We start from the raw sequence: 18,600 nt of genomic DNA on the forward strand, positions 1-18,600 counted from the left end.
AAAAATAGAGAAGACCAGATGGGGACAGTGGGGATTAGACATTTAAAATTTTTATTTTGTCATAGAAAACCAAAAGATTTTAAACAGAAGATTGGAATATTGGCTTTATGTTTTGTTCTACAACCAGAACTATTGCTAATAGGACACGCACGCACCGGCAGGAAGATTAATAGGTAATTGTGCTAAGTTCCTAATATTGAGAGACAATTCTCCATGGGCATCTTGTGTTTCTATACTTCTGTGAAGACATAGCTTTTTGTCTCTAACTATCCCTACAAGGATGTTGGTATAACAAACAGCCTTGTAAGACAGAGATAATGCCTCCTTTGATGGCAAAATATGGCCAAGATTGTTTGCAGACCCCTTTATAAGATTGGGGCTCTCCTAAGTGTTCCTCAGTTGAAGCACAAACCTACTATGTGTATAGTCACCATCTGAGTCACTGCCCCCTGTGGGACTAGGGGGCATGAGAAACTTACAACCTGCAGGGCAGTGAGTAATAAAGTCCTGTGTCTCTGACCCAGGAATCTCATACCTCCTCTCGGCATTGGTGAAACAGAGGCAGGCTGACCTGTTAGCTCACGTGGAGGGTAAAGCCTCAGAGTCATCACAGTTCTTCATGCTTAAATTGGGACCATATGGACAGAAAGGGTGGATTTTGGAAGCAAAGTTGATTGTGAAGTGTCTGAATTGGGTGGCAGTGCAGAAGACAGTGAAGATGTTAATGGAGAGGAGGAACAAAGGAGGAGAAACAGGTTCTTGTAAGAGAACAGTGAGCTGGCTTTGATGCACTGGGTTGGAGGTGCTTAGGGCATCTTGAGGAGACATCCAGTGGCAGGTCCTTATCTAGCTAAGCCATGCCTATAGGAGATGTTCCATATAACAATAAGACCCTCAGCCTGCAGTGTGCCTTTTAGTACTTCCTAAATGCACATATTTTTGTGTTGCATCAGGGTCCCCAGGAAACACCAAAAACATCCCCCCTGCCTGCCAAAAAAAAGGTATACCTTACTCAAAACTTAGGGAATTAAATCTCCGGAGATGGAGACTGGGCATCTGAATTTTTAAAGCTCCAGAAGTGATATCTATCTGCAGCTATAGTGGAAAAACATTGGCCTATTAGAAACTAGGCCAATCAAACTTTCCTTAAAGTCTTCAGAACTTGACCTGGTCAACAAATGGCAGGTGGCCATTTACTGCATCAATAATCCAGGATCATTATTCAACCTTCAACCTTTTTGGAAGCCACTAAGTTCTGACCCAGGGACCAATAACAACTTTCTTAAGCTGCTCCACTCCAGATGTGGTCTAAGGTAGACATCTCCCAGAATGGTCACAGATCTTTCTGACAACCCAAACTCCCTGGAATGGTTATTCTTGACACATGCTCTGGAGATATGACCTGAATATCCTCCTGCTTGCTCAGTCTTACTGGGCGTAACTCCAGATACACCCATTGTCCACAACATCCTGCCCCCATCACCTTGATGGAAAGCCCAGACATCAAGAGCCTCTTGCTGATAATCTGGGGCCTTGAGCTCCTAGAGAAGGTAAAGGGAGTGAATGCACCCCTGATATGCACATAGCCTTTCTCTTCAGCTTTCCATGTGTCCATGTGTGCCTTACAACTTTCCATGTGAGGACCCATGACTTCCTCTCGTCTGGGAAAGGGTAGTTTCTCTTCCCACCACTGGATACCTGAAGGATAGCCAACTAGTGCAGCACAAATACTCTTACTGTTTGAACCTAAGCTCATGAGACTCATGAGGATCTCAATTTCATTTGGCAATCTCACAAGAGTTTTTCTCAGCTTAATGTTGATCCCCCCTCCCGGCAACAGCTATTTCAAAAAATAGTTGTTTCCAAAATCCTTCAAGCCTGGGAAAAAGTCAGAATTCATTAGCAAAATAATTTCTCCCAAGGTCTGATCCTCACCCACATTTGCCTTCCCTGTTCGATGCTTAAATAGGATTGGAGTGAGGGAGGAGAAGAGAGCCTGTGAGGGTTAGACACAGGCTGGAGCTCATCCAGGGTTGTCTGGCAGTTGTCAGGGTCAGTTCAACTTTGAAAAAAGCATCTTACAGGGAAGTAGAGATCTATTTTATAGAATAAAAGTCCATCCTTTAGGTGAGCCTATACTCTCTATTCTCATCCTGTACTGACATGCTCAGAAAAGCAGCTTCATGAATATTCGGGTGCTTGAGACACAGCGGTCAACAACATGGGCCAATTCCATGGAAAAAAGGCAATGTTCATGGGAATTCATGTGTTAGGAGTTCTTCAGAAGTGAGTGTTGTGGAGCATGTGTTTGGGGGAGTGGAGAGAGGGCCCCCCGAGTTCTGACAGGATCTCCCTGAGAAAGCCATTTTTTTTTAGGTGAGTCTAGGGCATGCATGGGGTTTGGAGAAAAAGAGCAGTTTGACCCCTTTAATCCCACGGTATAGGTACCACCATCTCCATCTTACAGGGTAGAGCACTGAAGTAGGAGAGAAAGTAGTGTATCTAAGGACCCACCTTAGGGGCGGGGGTGTGGCCGAGCTCTAAGGAGCAGCATACAGTTTATGACCTTCTGACTTTACCACGAATGGGTTTCCTTTTTTCTAAAAGCAACCCCAAGACTTTTCACTGACAGTATTAAAAACAAGACAATAGGCCCAAAATGGAGTTACCAAACCAAGACTTAATTACATTTTGGCCTCTCCCAGAAACGGAATCTTAAACCAGTCAACCAGGAATCACCAATCACACCAGTGAGTTGATTATGTACCTGACAGATTCCTGCCATCCCCTGAAGGAAAGTGACCTTGCCACAGCCAATCTGCTTTATGCTAGCATAACTTCCTTGTTCCCACTGCCTTCTGCCCATAGAAGTCTTTCATTTTGTACAGCAACTCCGAGCTCCTTTCTATGTGCTAGATAGACGCTGCCCGATTCATGAATCATTGAATAAAGTCAGTAAGATCTTTAAAATTTACTCGGTTGACTTTTGTTTTTTAACAAAAGTATCCTTCAGGCTTAGCAAGTGACCAGCCTTCTATTCACAGAGACTGAGTCATTCAGGCATATGTTCCAATGTCCAGTTGCACTCCAGCTCTTCCCATGACAGAGCCCAGAAAGGAATCGACATCTCATAAAGGCTCTCCTTGAACTCGAGTGGAATGACTTGACTCCTTGTATTTGCTTTAACACTGCCCTGTCTTCCCTCCATCACCCTAAAATTGAGTAGAACACTTGATACACAGGAGGTTGAGAAGACGCATGTTGAGAGCCAGCATTAGCAATTGTTCAAGGAAGCAGAGTAACGAAAGCATTAGTAAAAATTAAATTAGGACTTGAAGCCAGAGTCCTGAGACGATCTTTCCCAAAAGATATAATGTACCCTCGAGAGCCATTTTCTTATTCATCTTCTCCCACTGAGAAGATGGTGGGAGAGGACAGCACTGCTCTGCACTCGGACAGCTCAGTGGCAAATACCTCCATCACAACAGATTTGGGGGGTGGGGTAACCAGCCTTCTAATATTTTATTAGGCTAACATAAGTGCTAATCTGGAAGAGATAAAAGAAAATTTTCCTCTTTTGATTTTGGGTGCAAATCTTCACCAAATTAACAATTTTCATTTTAAAATTTGTGAATGATAAGGTATCAACTTTGCACAGTTTTAAATAAGGCTTAACTGTAAGTGCCACAAATTAGATGTGCTTAGTTAGTCCTTTGATATAGTTCTTCCACTATTAGGAGTCTACCAATGTGCAAAGTATAAGAAATGTACAAGAAAGTTTACTGCAACTGTATTTAGTTGGAAAGGGCCTAACTTTCCAATAGTGATGGTTGTTTAGTTAAATTATGGTTTATCTAGACCAGCAATTCTTGAACTTTTTTGGCTCAGGATCCTCTTACACTTAAAAATGGTTGAGGCTCCAAAGAACTTTTATGTGGGTTATTTCTATGAATATTTACTATATTAAAAATTAAAAAGGAGAAATGTTTAAGGCACAAAAATACCCAAATATATATTCCGTTAGTTGTCAGAGTGAGGACATCACTACAGCATTCAGTCTCCGAAAATCTCCACTGTGCACTCAGCAAGGATAATAAAGAGGAAATGTCTAAGTATTATTATGAAATAGTCTTGACATTGTGGATTCTTTGAGAAGGCCTGGGGAACCTCAAAAATTGCCTGGACTTTTGCCTTCATTTTGCCTTTTTTGAAAAACCCTAATCTATACAATAGAATACTATGTGACCATAAAAATGTTTACAGTATAAAATATTCAGTGATAGTGAAAATGTTCTATTTTGAATAAAGCAGACTACAAAAGAGCATAACCAGTATTAGAAAATTTAAAACAGTCTATGGCCATACCTCCCTGAACGCACCCTATCTCGTCTGATCTCGGAAGCTAAGCAGGGTCGGGCCTGGTTAGTACTTGGATGGGAGAAAATTTAAAACAAAAAAGTCATAGACACACTAATTCGTGAGTCTATACCAATACAGACCTTTAGATGGTAAAAATATAAAATATATACAATATATATACACATATAAATACACAAAGATATAAAATATAAAAATGAAAACACATATTTCTTTTTCTGTTTTCCTGTGCTTCTTGCACTGAGATTCTTCTTTTGCAGTTAGCACAAGATATACTCAACAAATACACACATATTGCCTATTTATTGCCACCCTGAGTTTTCCTTCCCAGACATGAAAATTTCAACTCAGTAACTTTAGGAAAGATGTCATCCAGAAATATCAAAGATAAGGTATGAATTTTGCACTGCTGTAACTAAGGCCTACCTGTACATTGCCTTTGCCTTTCAGAGTGTGGTCTGTAGATGACAGCAGCGTCACCTGGGGCCTGCTAGAACCATGGCCTCCACTGCTACTCAAGACCTGCTAAATCAGACCCAGGTGATTTAAGGTGACCCAGATGATTCATGTAACATGAAAATGTGAAAAACTCTGGTAGTGCAGGAGGAATTACCTGGGAGCTTAAAAATGGGGAATGGGGGGCACCTCAGTCAGTTGAGCATCCAACTTCCACTCAAGTCATGATCCTGCAGTTTGCAAGTTTTGAGCCCGAACGTTGGGCTTGCTATTGTCGGTGCAGATGCCGCTTTCGATCCTCTGTCCCCCCTCTCTCCCCCCTCCCCACTTGTGCGCACACACACACACTCTCTCACTCTCTCAAAAATAAATAAACATTTAAAAAATGGGGAATGGAGGGGGCACCTTGTGGCTCAGTTAAGTGTCTGACTCTTGATTTCAGCTCAGGTCATGATCTCATGGTTCATGAGATTGAGCTCCATGTTGGGCTCTGCCCTGACAGTGCAGAGCCTGCTTGGGATTCTCTCTCTCTCTCTCTCTCTCTCTCTCTCTCTCTCAAAAATATGCATTTTTTAAAAAATGGGGAGTGGGGAAGGTCTGCATGGTGGTGTTTTGGGTTTGGTTTTGGTTTGTTTTTGTCTGATACTCCGATGGGATTGTAATGTGCATCTACTGCTGAGAACAACTACTCTCAGGCAAGGGCCTGGCTTCAACCTGAAAAAGAACAAGACTGTCACCTCCAACCTCCACATGCTTTCATGCAATGTTCCCCGCTGCAACATGTTGGTGCTCACCCTGCCAGCTCCCAGATCATAGAAATTTCACAGGGATGGTGGAGCTGGATGGAGCAAATGGCTGGGTTCCAGAACAAGGAGAAAATAAGGTATTTGCTGCTGCCCTGAAGAGCTCTAAGGCCATTTGATCTGTAAAGTTACAGTGACTTCATGCATGGGCATGGGCGTCGTGGCTGTTATTTTATTTGCTTCCCACAAAATACTTCAAAAGAGAATTCTGGCAAATTTTTGAAATGATTTTTTGAGTATTCTCATCAAAAGCCAGGTTTTTGTACCTGCAGACATTGTCCAGCTTTACCACAAATCCTACTTTGCATCAAACACCTCTTCATTCCAGAAGGAGGGGGCTATGGATCACCTCAGGTACCAACCCCCGTCATTCAGCAAGTTTCTGAGGTCTTGGCCTGTGCCAGGGACTGGGCCACAGTTCCGGGACTCTGTATGCTTGACTTTCTCACTGCTTATCTGCACTTTTCCTCACCCCTGGGGCCTCCCCAGCAACACTCACCTTCTCACTCCTGCCCTAGGATGGCTTCCTCTGCTCTTGCTGGGGGCCCAGGTCAAGCCTGTCTTCCTTCTTGAGGCCTTCTTCCATGGCCCTGTGTTCTTCCCCTCTGGGCCAGCACCACCTTGGAAGATACTGGTTTAACTCGGGATGAAGTCTAAATTTTCCACATGCGTGGGGTTATTCTCTCCTTTGGTTTACATTTCCTCAAAAACGTATGCAGAGTGCTTACAGCACAGTGCCTGGAACATAGTAAACTTTCAGTAAATGCAGCCTGTTACTTCAAGGCATAGATGACACATTACCCGCAGTACCAGCTTATAGGAGGCTGTGGGTGGGCCAGTGGGCTGATTCAGTCACAAAGTAACAAAACTTAAAGAAAGCACACATCATGGAAATATAGCTATTTTATTTATAAGGCTTTAATCACCCCAACAAGTTACATTTAAGATCATTTACTTAAAAATGGACCACGATTTTTAACAATAAAACATCCCTAGGGCACCTGGGTGGCTCAGTTGGTTAAGCGTCTGACTTCAACTCAGGGCATGATCTCACGGTTGGTGAGTTCCAGCCCCACATCGGGCTCTCGGCTGACTGTGTGAAGCCTGCTTTGGATCCTCTGTCTCCCTCTCCCTCTCTCTCAAAAATAAACAAACATTAAAAAAATTTTTTTTTTTAAATAAATAATTCCCTATGTTTAAGATGCCCCACAAAACATGCTGAGACTATGTGTAAGAGCTTAAGGAAGATACAGAGAGCATGTCCTAAGCCATGTTCAGGTGCATCCATTTAAACAATACGGAGGAGCTCTGCCCAGGGCACATACATACCAATTCTAATGTGAAAAGCAGCATGTGGACCTCAGAACAGTCCTCCCACTTCCTCCCTGAAAACCAGCACAAGGCAATCAAACTCTGTATTTGTTTCCTAGGGCTACAATAGCAAAGTACCACAAAGTTGGTGGCTTCAGCCACAGAAATTGTCTCAATTCTGGAGTGTAAAAGCCCAAAATTAAGGTGTTGGCAGGCCTAGGTCCTTCTGGAGGCTCTGAGGGAGAATCTGTTCCTGCCGCTCTCCTAGCTTCCAGTGGCTTAGTGGCAATTCCCGGCATTCTGTGTTCGTGTGGCATTCTCCCTCTGTGTGCAGCCACATCCAAATTTCTCCAGAAGACCCATCCTACTCTAGTATGACCTCATCTTAACTAAGTACATCCACTCTATTTCCAGATAAGGTCACATTCTGCTGTATTAGGTTTAGGATTTCAACATACGAATTTTTGGAAGACAATTCACCTCACAACGAACTCCTAAAACACAAGTTACAGTTGGTAATCCAGACCACCCCCAACACCCTACCAATCTTCTTTAAAATCAAAGTGGCAAATTCTCGGATCAAAGCAAACTCCAGGGGATCCAAACGGGTGCTTATAGAGAAAATACCAGAAATGTCGTATTCATTGCTTCAGGAGAATTGCTTGCCCGGCAGATAAGCAGTTTTAGACTGCCACCACCTCTCATGTAAACTGTGTCTGAGTCTTGGCAGGAAGGCAGGGCCCAGCTTCACCTGCATGCACCCTGACACAGAGCCCTGTAAAGTCCCAGGACATAGACGGTAAAGAGAGCCAAACATCCTGCTCTCTCACTTTCCAAAACAAACTATGTCATTTTCAGGAGTGCATAAAGGGAATGAAGGACTTACCAACCCAGAGCACACAAAATACAGCCATATAACGCTCAAGTGTCTCCAAAGCACAAGTACTTCTGAATAGTGATTTCATTCCTGCAGAAACCAGAACTCCAGCCAGTAGTTGTTCTACATGGTCACCACTAGGGGGCAGGCCATTAATACGTTCCTGTCAAACCATTTGCTCTGCAAAAGTTAATATACGAAGATAAGTTCCAGATTTACAAGACCAGTGCCCTAAACACTGAGCTAGGGAGCCTATAAGCTCCAGATTTAAAAGGAGTCTTTCTAGTTGGTTTTCTCCCACATACATTGCAAGTACACATTCAAAGAAAAGCAACAACATGGGAAGCACTATCTTGTTTGCATGCTGTTTTCTTTTTAGAATGTATTTGCACAGTAAGAAACTCTTAAACTAACCTGCTCTTCCTTCAGGTATTCTCCGATCGGGAGCTCCTAGAAGTAAATTGGGGCCTCCACTGGCCAGTGCAGGTCCCAAGGAGTTTGATTTGGGTTAACGGATACCAGGAGTGGACTAATTCAGGCATCCTGTCATGGGTGCCAAGCTTATAAGAGAAGTACTCATCATGAACAATCCAAAGGAAGCTGTATTTAATTCTTCAAAATTACAGAAGTCCTAAAAACTAGCACTTCTATAAACTCGACCTTTGTCACAAACTCTTCCAAAAAAGAAGGCAAAGGAAGTCTAAAGCTGGCGTTGGTCTTTGTTCCGAGTTTGGCTTCTCTTCTCTAACCCCTACCCCTACCCAGAGACATCTGCCTTATCTGTCGTCATATATAGATTTTATGTCACCAGAAGGCCAAAGTTAGTATATTTCCAGGCAAACACTATATTTTTCCCTCAAAGACGCGGCTTCTCACTGCTGAGAGGGCAGCACCTCCGAGCAGTCCCATGACCTCACTGGAGTGTGCTGGCCATGAACCCTCGTTGGCCAGTGTTCATGGAGAGGTTGCCAGTTCTTCCTTGGAGGTCTAAACAGGATTTCCCTAGAGAAGGAGGGCTTCACTGAACAAATGACAAAGAGAGCTGCAGAGGGCCAGCCAGGTCACTGGGCTCCAGCTCCTCATTGTTCAGCCCCCCGGCTTCCCAGGGCTCCTGTCCAAGTGAGCCGGAAACTGACACTCAGAGGGACTCCACAGAACTGCAGAATGACCCCACTCCTGCCCACACAGACCCAGGGCATGAATGAGGAAACATTCTGCACAATGAGGCCAAGAGATACTTTTCAAAATCTCCTGGAGAGAAGGAAGACTGGGACCTACAGTAGGGAGAAGGCTGACAGAGACATCAAGGTTTACTCCTTGGGAGGAGAAAGGAGGGAGAAAAAATAGAGGGACTGACTTCTCTTTTAAGTGCTTTGTGATGCAAAATTCTTTTATTCCTGTGTTCGTTTTTAAAAATGGTATTTTTAAATCATGGAAGCAATGATTTTGTCGTAAGCAAACAATACAGATAAAGAGAAATTTAGGAACCATCCTGCAGGAATCTACCTTCAAAACAGGAAGAAACTTCCTGTAAGCCCTGAGTTTTGTGGACAAAGCATCCCTTTACATCTAAGCTAGAATTTTCTTTGTTGGCTCTGTGTCTGCTGTGAGCAAGGAGGGCCAATCACCTCACAGAGGTACATAATCCCTACCAGCACAGCTAAGAAAACTCAGTAGGGACTGTTTATCTCCAATTGCCACTGACAACTTTCTCTAAAGTCAAAATAACATTTTGGTCTCAAATATCCAGGGAAATGAGGTAAAACGTTTCTCAAACAAGTCTTGGGACCTACTTGGGTCTCTATGAAACTTCACATTTTGTTTGATCTTTGAAAAAAGTCTAATAGTTTTAAAGACAAGTCTTTCGACAGTGGTAATTCACAATGAAAGGACATTTACAATAGCATTTTTCAAATGGGTTTTTAAGATTCTTATTCTCAGGGACTACTAGCAATTATTTTCTTAGAAAAAAGTTGTGAATATTACCAAGATAATGAGTCCTGAATTTCACTGTGCATTAAATTTTTAACAGGAGCTTCTTAAAAGCATAGGCTCTGGCTCATGCCCTCCCAAACTGCCAGGGGCAAGGCCTGATGATCTGCATCCTACGTGGTCCCCAGGTGACTGTGACCAGCAGACAATGACCTCAAGGACAGACAGTTCCTACATACCCACCTCTCTATCTGCACCCAGTAGCACAAAGGGACTTTTCCCTCCCCAACCCCGAAATGTTCCTTTCCCCCTTAGAGAGCTGATCAGAGCAGTACTTCTCAAACTGTGCATCCAAGACGCACAGCATCACCAGGGAACTTGTCAGAAACGCACCTCCTAAATCAGAAATTCTGGGGATGGGGCAAACCCAGTAATCTGTTTCGGCAAGCCCTCTGGTTGATTCTGATGCCCATTAAAGTCTGAGAGCCACTGGATTTGAGAATTCTGCAATTCCAAGACAAGTAATGAAGAAAGACAGAACTCCATGTAAGGTAGAACCAGTTTATTAATGACAGCCTTAATTACAACCACTCTCAAGTGTAAAAAATAAAGGGTGACTAATTAAAATTTAGAACGCACTTGGACTTGCCGTTTGGCCTTTCACTGGATGTGCCAAAGGGAGGGGATCCTGCCTGATTCTGAATCAACTGGTCAGAGGGAGTTCACCGGAGAATGAGGTAATAAAGACAAGAGTGCCAATTGCGGGGCTCGAGTCTTCTCTGTGTTGGAATGACATTACAGAATGACAACTGCGTGGGGGCAGAGATGACATAAAATCATCTTACAGCCAGAAGATGGAATGAACATCTCTAACTACACAGAGACACAAAAACACACATGCAGCCACACACACACCCACACTCTGGAGACAGTTTTCAAAGAATTTCTGTCTTTTCTCTGAGCAGATTGACACGTTCATCAGCCACAGCGATGCAACATGGGGCTAAAACAGAAAAGCTTGCTAAATTTCCACAAAGCATGCTAGCTGCCCAGTTTTGTGCTGGCAAGTGTGGCATCACCATAAAATGTACCTGTGGTTTTCCCGCCGTTCCACAGGCTGATGTCTGCTCCCCAGGAGAGTGGCATCCTGGTGGATACCAGCTGGATTAAAATGTGGGGGCGGGACTCATCCCTCCCCACCTTCGTGGGGGTAAGGATGAGCGGCAGCACCTGGAAGTGGTGTCCGACCTTGGGTCACAGAACACTTGCCCCATCGATGCCCCTCCCTCCTAAGTATTTGTGCTTTGTTACCATCCTGATGGCTAGTCTGCACTAGGAGGGAGCTCTGGCCATGCTTTTTTGTTGTTGTTGTTGTTAAATAAAAGCAAAATAAAACCAGAAGGGGGAAAAGAAATTATAAAGTTCTTGATTGTGAGTCAACACTGTCTCAGCATTAGGTTCAATTCCATTCAAAGAGAAAACTGGGGGCTGCGGATGAGGCCCCGGAGACTGATGGGGTAAAGGGACTATCGAGTCTGTGGAAGCATTTACCAGTCACTTCGTAGCCAGGGAGGACACACCACACCTCTCAAGGCCGGGAACCTATGAAGTGAAATGCCGACCAAATAACATTTATAAATGTTCGTGGGAGACATGGCAGGAAAAGGAGCGGGTGGATTCAGGTTCACAGATCATGCAGGGAGATTATACCAAAAAATTAACATTGAGCTGAGTAAGAAAACACTTTAAGAGAAACTGCATCCCAGCTCTCACTTTTGGGAGACAAAAACAAAAACGCAAAAAAAGCCAAACAAAACCCAGAATATTCCAGAGTTTCCAAAGAATCCAACAACTAATAGGGTGGGCGGGGTGAGGGATGTTAACCAATAACCTCTTCATTAACTTCAATTTCTCCTTGAATGTCATTGATAAATAAAGCTCAGGCCTACTTAGAACAACGATCTGTCCTGCTAAAATTCAGCATCACAAAGTGTCCTGCTGCCCTTACTCCATGCACGTGGGATACACAACGTCCCTTCTAAGGGACACTCCAGGAGAGACCACGCATGCCCACCCGCATTACTTGCTGAATGCGGTCACAAACTCTGAACCCCGAAGACAAGCTGTTTTCTTCTTGGGATCACAGTTGTTAACAGTTCCTTGAAATGTACAGCGAAGGGGTGCCCCAAAACACCACAGCGCCCCCAGGTAAGGGGCTGAGTTTTAGGAAAGATGTACTTCTTTAGGCCATGGAACAGAAAGCAGTCCCTTCAAGGTGTGACAAAGAACAAAACTGCTTCTTCCAGCCCTCCAGTTATCGAAGTGGAGAACGAGACTGTGTGTTCCACAAATTCAGGTACATCTGGGTCCCTCACCCTCCCTTTTTTTCTTTTTTTGGTAAGTATCCATCCATAAATTCATGGCTACAGTAGAGATTCACGGCTCAACGACTTTCATACTGGTTATCTGTTTAATTCTGTCAGTGAGCAGCATTTCCCAGTTGCACCACCCCCCTCCCCCAAACCAAGTTCTTGGCAGCTCCATCAGGTGAGATTGCAAGATGCCTCTGTGATCAGGGTCCGTGCAGCATGGATTGGGTTGGGCACGCTGGAGGGGCAGGAAGGCTGGGTCTGTCCAGTGTTTTGCAGCAGCATTGCCGGGCCCTACCAGCTAGCCCTGACAGCTTCAATATCACTAACCAAATTCTGGGCCAGGCAGATCCCAAAAATCTGGGAAAGGAAGGAAAAGAGAGTCAAACAGTGAAACTCAAAACGTCATTAGGCTTTTCCTAGGTCAATGAATCTCTTTTCTTTCATTTTTAAAATTGATACATAATTCATACACTATAAAACATGCCCTAATTTTAAAGTATACACATCAGTGGTTTTTAGTATATTCACAAGGGTGTACGACTATCACCACTGTCTAATTCTAGAACATTCCATCACCTTGAAAAGAAACTCTGTACCTATTCACAGGCATTCCTCTTCTCCCATCCCTCGCAACCACTCAAGATCAATCCTTTTGATGACTTGACTAATATTCCATTCTATGGATAAACCACATGTTGTTTATCCATCAGCAGCTGATGGACATTTACACTGGTTCCACTTTTTTGTTATTATGAATAGTGCTGCTATGGATGTCCCTGTACAACTTTCTAGTGAGCAGATTTCCAGTTCTTTTCGGAGTGGAGTTGCTGGGTCACAATGGCAACTCCGTTTAACTTTCCGAGCAAGTGCCGAATTGTTTTCTACAGTGACTCTATTGTTTTCATTCCCTTTAACAATGTATTACGGTTCCCATTTCTCCACATCCCTGCCAAGACTCATCATTGTCTTCCTTTTTAATTATATCCATCCTAGCATGTGTGAAGTGCTAGGTCATTGTGGTTTTGATTTAAACTTCTCAAATATCTAATGATGAGCATCTTTTCATGTGCTTATTGGCTATTTGTTACTTTCTTTGGAGAAATATCTATTCAAATTCTTTGCCCATCTTTAGATTGGGCTGGTCTTTTTATTGTTGAGTTGTTCTTTATATATTCTAGACTTTGGACCCCTATCCGACACAATGATTTGCAAGTATTTTCTCTCATTTTGTGGGTTGTCTTTTCTTTCTTATCATTTTTAGCACTCAAGTTTTAAAATTTTGATGAAATCCAACTTATGTACTCTCTGTGGTTGCTTGTGCTTCTGGTGTCATATATAAGAAAACACTGCCTAATCCAAGGTCACAAAGATTTACACCTACGCTGTCTTTAGCTTTAGCTAAGAGTTTTATAGCTTTAGCTCTTAAGTTTAGGTCTTTGAGCTATTTTGAGTTAATTTTTATATATGGTGTGAGGTAGGAGCCCAAATTCATTCTTTTTACCTATAGGTATCCAGTTGGTCCAGCACCATTTGTTGAGAAGACTATTCTTTTCCCATTGACTGATCTCTGTTCCCTTGTCAAAAACCAACTGACCATAGGGGCACCTGGGTGGCTCAGTTGGTTAAACATCTGACTTCAGCTCAGGTAATGATCTCATGGTTGGTGAGTTTGAGCCCTGTGTCAGGCTCTGTGCTGACAGTTCGGAGCCAGGAGCCTGTTTCAGATTCTGTATCTCCCTCTCTCTCTCTGCCACTCCTCTCCCCTCACGCTCTCTCTCTCAAAAATAAACATTAAAAAAAATTTTTTTTTTTTTTTAAATCAACTGACCATTGACATAGGGCTTATTTCTGACTTTCAATTCTCTTCCACTGATCTGTGGATCCAACCTTATGTACCATCTTGATTACTGCAGCTCTGTAGTAAGTGTAATTGGAAAGTGTGAATTCTCCAACTCTGTTCTTTTTCAAATTTGTTTTGCTATTCTCGATCCCTTGCATTTCCACATGAATTTTAGGGTCAGCTTGTCCATTTGGGGGCGGGGTGGGGGTGGGAAGGCAGTTGTAATTTTGAAAGGGATTGCATTGAACCTGTAGATCAATTTGAGTACTGCCACCTTCACAAAATCAAGTTTTCCAATCTATGAATACGGAACGGCTTTCCATTTATTTAGTACTTCTTTAATCTCTTTCAACCACTGTGCCCCATTTGTGACCCTCTAAGAAAAGTATTACATCTCTACAAGATAAAAACCTCAGCTCTTGGGGCTGCTTAGGAGGAAAAGTGGGTGTCTTCCTTCCCTCACTAGCATTTTGACAAGGTGGTCCAGAGAGAGAACAGAACACTGGATGTGTGTGAAATTCTAAAAAGTCTTAATGTTGCCACTGGGATCTACTTCTGACCATTCCTACCTGCCCCAACTGTCACAATACAGTATTATTTTGCCCATGGAAACACTGGAATGTCAGCAGACAACTGCTAACCCAATCAATTTCTCCATCTTGGAAAGGAAAAAAGATTTCCTGAAGTATTTCAGGATAGTAGCATCTAAAATGGGCTTTAAATAAAATATAAACCCAATAGTTTAGGTCTGTTTCCCAGCCTTCCAATGTGTCTTAAAAATTGTAATGTTAAGGTGATTAAGCAGAGCTCCTGTCCTGGGAAGGGCTCTCCCAGAGCATCATTTCTCTGTGACATCCATAAAGGAGCCTGGTCTTACCTGTAGCAATGCAATGCCTATGAAAATACCAGCCACGATGGTTAAATTGTCCTGCAACCACTTCTCAAACTGGGGCACACAGCCTTTCGTGTAGATAACAATCTGCTGGTCAACTTCCTTCGCAAGGGAAGAGGAGAGCACAGTGTCACCATGCAAGTTCAAAAGCTCCTCAGAAACACCCTTTGTGCTAAGTGACAAGATGAGATTCCACTTACTGGTTTTTGCCTGGCATCATAGCCACACTGAGTGTTGATGACATCTTCCTGGGGAGGAAGAAAACAGAAAAGTGAAATTCACTCAATAGACAGGAAGCCCACCTAAGAATTAGCAGAAGATCCCTGTTAAGTGTCGTTAATAAACTGCGTGCTTAGGCATGGAGATGTCCTAGGTACCATGTTAAACACTTTTATGTATTATCCTAAGTAATTGTTATAAAAATTCTCAGAAGTAAGTATTAAAATATGCCTTCTTTTTTCCAAAAGAAGAAAACTGAGGCTCGGGAAATATAAGAAAAGCAAGCATGTTATTGACAACTTCAGGAAGCATATGGGGTTCAGAAAACTAAGACATAGATAAAACCATGGTAAAGGGCACACTGACTATGTTTACTTATGCTCTTTTGGGGGGGGGACTTCTGCTTTTTAATCTATATACTTCTGTATCACTTAAAGGATTTTTCAATGAGAATGCATTACTTTAATAATTAAAAACAAAACAATGTGCTGACAACACATCACATGGACAGACACCCTGACATTTCACAGGTCTGACAAGAAACGTGGGTTCTGCGGTTTTAGGTTTATTTTTTCCCCTCTGCAGGGTACGGGGTGGATTTTATTAGCTTGGCATTTATGGAATGAAAACTCTCTACCCAGAGTATCTGTAGTCAAAAGGGGACCATAATGCCTTCAGAGACGCTTCATACTTCTGATGGAATGTTAACACAGGGCAGGCGCTGGAGACAGAATAATTTGCACCTGCCGGCCAGTACCTGCGTGGGCACCCAGGGCTCTGTACTGGGTGCTCTCCTGCCTGTGAGCCCTCCTTAGAGGAGAGAGCATGAAACTAGCCAGTAGGAAAGGTGGACTTCCTGGCAGGGTCTCAGAGCAGGGAAGCACAGTCCTTTCTGATTCTCAGTCTCTTTCAGACCAAGAGTAATAGCCCGGAGACCCCTCAGAAGCCCTCAGAGAACTACTTTTCCACCCGAAGACCACGGCCTCTTTTAAAGAGCCCCACACCTTACACCCTCCATGGGGAAATTGCTGACGAGTTCAGTGTCCCTCACTGGGCTCCACTTGATTTCGAGAAGGGCGGCCTGGAGGAGGCTGCCTGGACTGATGTCCCAGAAGGCCGAAGAGTGGGGGATGGACATGTGCAGAAGCAAATTCTCCCGCTTGTTCTAACATTCACTCCTGGCTTTTAACTTACAACAAGACACTTGCATCTCAAGACATCCCATATCCCAGTCACATGATTTGACCCAAAATACAACCAAAGTCATGGTAGAAGGGGTTATGCACAGGTGTAATATTTTATCTTTTTCTCAAATACCAACTACAGTTATTATCATCATTGCAACTGAAAGTCCAGGCAGCTGCGGTCTTCCTACCTAGTAGATGAGCCCTATCCTACCTCAAACTCCTCTCCTATCCCTAATATCTCCCCCAGAACCAAGTCAGGATGCAAAGGATCACTAACCCCAAACCAATGCAGGGAGCTCTCACCTAAGAGCATCCTTCTCACAGAGAAGGAATTAGAGACACCACAGGCAGGCTTCCTGGGTCTGAAGCTCGGCTCCTCACTTGCTAGCAATGTGAGCTTGGGAAAGTTAATTAAACTCTACCGGCCTACATTTCACCCAAAGAGGGAAGATAATGGCGGTATCCGCCAGGAGGAACATTCTGAATTTTATTGAGCCAACTCACAAAAAGACTGAGACTAGGAACCAGCACGTACTACTAAATTAAGGTCAGCAATTATTACCCCTACTGGGAAGATCTGAGCACTGTGCCCCCTACAGGAGCTACAATTGGGAATGAGCACGTGAGAAGAGGCTTCGAGAAAAAAGTCACTCTGCTCATCCCCCCAAGCCCCCCACCCCTGCCCATTCTCGGTGTGACGTGTGGAGCTGGCCAACAGTCTGCTGGCCTTCACTTACTGCGGGGTCTTTAGTACAGCAGGAGAATGGCACACCGCATCGCTCTCGACTTGCATTGGAATCTGTGCAATTGAAGTAAATATTTAGGTTCCAATCATCAGCTCCAAAAGCCCCACAGCACTGCCACTAGAGCAAACAGGAGAGAATTAGAACATCTTGACTTGGAGGCGACCAGGCGCCTATACTCACGACCAAACGACCGACACCCAGCTTCCGCCAGCTCTAACCTTCTTTTCTGTCTCAGAATTTAGTTGTAAACCAAACTAAACCTAAGCAGCTCCTATAAAAGCTTCCAAAGTGATTAAGGCCCAAGATTTGTAAGATGTGTTAGCATCTGATTTAAATGATTTAGGAGACCCATGGTGTTAGGTGGAGGAAGGGGAGGAGTTGCTCAGGAGCAGGCTCAATCAGAACAAGGTCTGCCTGGCTTGGGTACGTGGAGGAACATTCTAGAAGGATAAATAAGACACTGAACCCTGACTGTGCCTGAAGGAGGCAAGTGGGGTTATGGGTGGGAGAGCTAGAGGCTTACTGTCTAAAAATTGTGGTCTCTACCGCATTAAGGGTTTTTAAAAAATCCTTTTTGTTAAGGTATAATTGACATACAATAAACTGAACATATTTAGAGTGTACAACTTTTTTTAATGTTTATTTATTTCTGGAGAGAGAGAGAAAGAGAGAGAGAGACAGAATCCAAGCTGTCAGCACAGAGCCCGACATGGGGCCCGAACTCACAAACTGTGAGATCGTGACCTGAGCTGAAGTCGGACACTTAACTAGCTGAGCCACCCAGGCACCCCTTAAACTGTACAATTTTATAACATTTGACATACGTATACATTTTTAAACCATCACCACAATCAAGATAGTGAACATGCTCATTACCCCCAAAAGTTTTAGAGGCTTACTTTTCATTATATATGTTACTACTCTGAAGTTTTTAAAGAGCATGTATTTACATTTTCAACTTAAAAAATTTAATGATCCAGCAGCCGCTAGGTGGCTCAGTCAGTTGAGAATCCGACTTTGGCTCAGGTCATGATCTCATGGTTCATCAGTTCGAGCCCCACCGTGCTGAAAGCACAAAGCCCACCTCGGATCCTCTGTCTCCCTCTCTCTCTGCACCTCCCCCACCGGCGCTCTCTGTCTCAAAAACAAATATTTAAAAATATGTAAATGCACTTTAAAAAAATTCAATCATCTAATTAAAATGTATATAAAATGAGCAGTTAAAGTCAGTGAGTCTCAAATGGGGCCTGGTTCGAGAACTGCTTGCTCCAGAAGCCAACTTCGTCACTCCCCTCAAATGGACTAGCTCTACCTCTCAAGAGTTAAATCATCAAGCCTTGACCATTTTAAGGCTTTCAGGACCAATAGCTACTTCAACACATTAAACTCCATAACAGAAAAATAAAATCACATGAAATAACAGGATTTCCATATAAAGCAGACAGCATTTCAAGAGAACGTGTGCACGCATGTTCTTCCAACCCGTCTGGTCCTTTGAGGTGTTGGGTTGTGCGTCTCAAGGTTTTCCTACAAAGCTTCATCAGATCTGTCACGCAAACTAGTCAGTGATGACATTTGGCAAGGTGTG

At 43.4% G+C, this 18,600-nt stretch overlaps 1 protein-coding gene across 2 annotated transcripts in view; it reads right to left on the reverse strand.

Moving 5' to 3' along the window:
• Positions 1 to 10,303: 10,303 nt before the first annotated feature.
• Positions 10,304 to 18,600, reverse strand: part of TSPAN5 (tetraspanin 5) — a 161,602-nt gene continuing 153,305 nt past the window's right edge. For both annotated transcript variants that reach the window (XM_049630906.1, XM_049630907.1), the window contains 4 exons: positions 17,004 to 17,129; positions 15,061 to 15,108; positions 14,846 to 14,962; positions 10,304 to 12,485 (listed from right to left, as the gene is read on the reverse strand). In XM_049630906.1, the coding sequence (XP_049486863.1) occupies positions 12,420 to 12,485; positions 14,846 to 14,962; positions 15,061 to 15,108; positions 17,004 to 17,129 (357 nt within the window). In that variant the 3' untranslated portion in view covers positions 10,304 to 12,419. The remainder of the gene's footprint in view (positions 12,486 to 14,845; positions 14,963 to 15,060; positions 15,109 to 17,003; positions 17,130 to 18,600) is intronic.

The sequence above is a fragment of the Panthera uncia genome, chromosome B1, assembly GCF_023721935.1.
Source record: "Panthera uncia isolate 11264 chromosome B1, Puncia_PCG_1.0, whole genome shotgun sequence".
NCBI classification, from domain to species: Eukaryota; Metazoa; Chordata; class Mammalia; order Carnivora; family Felidae; genus Panthera; species Panthera uncia.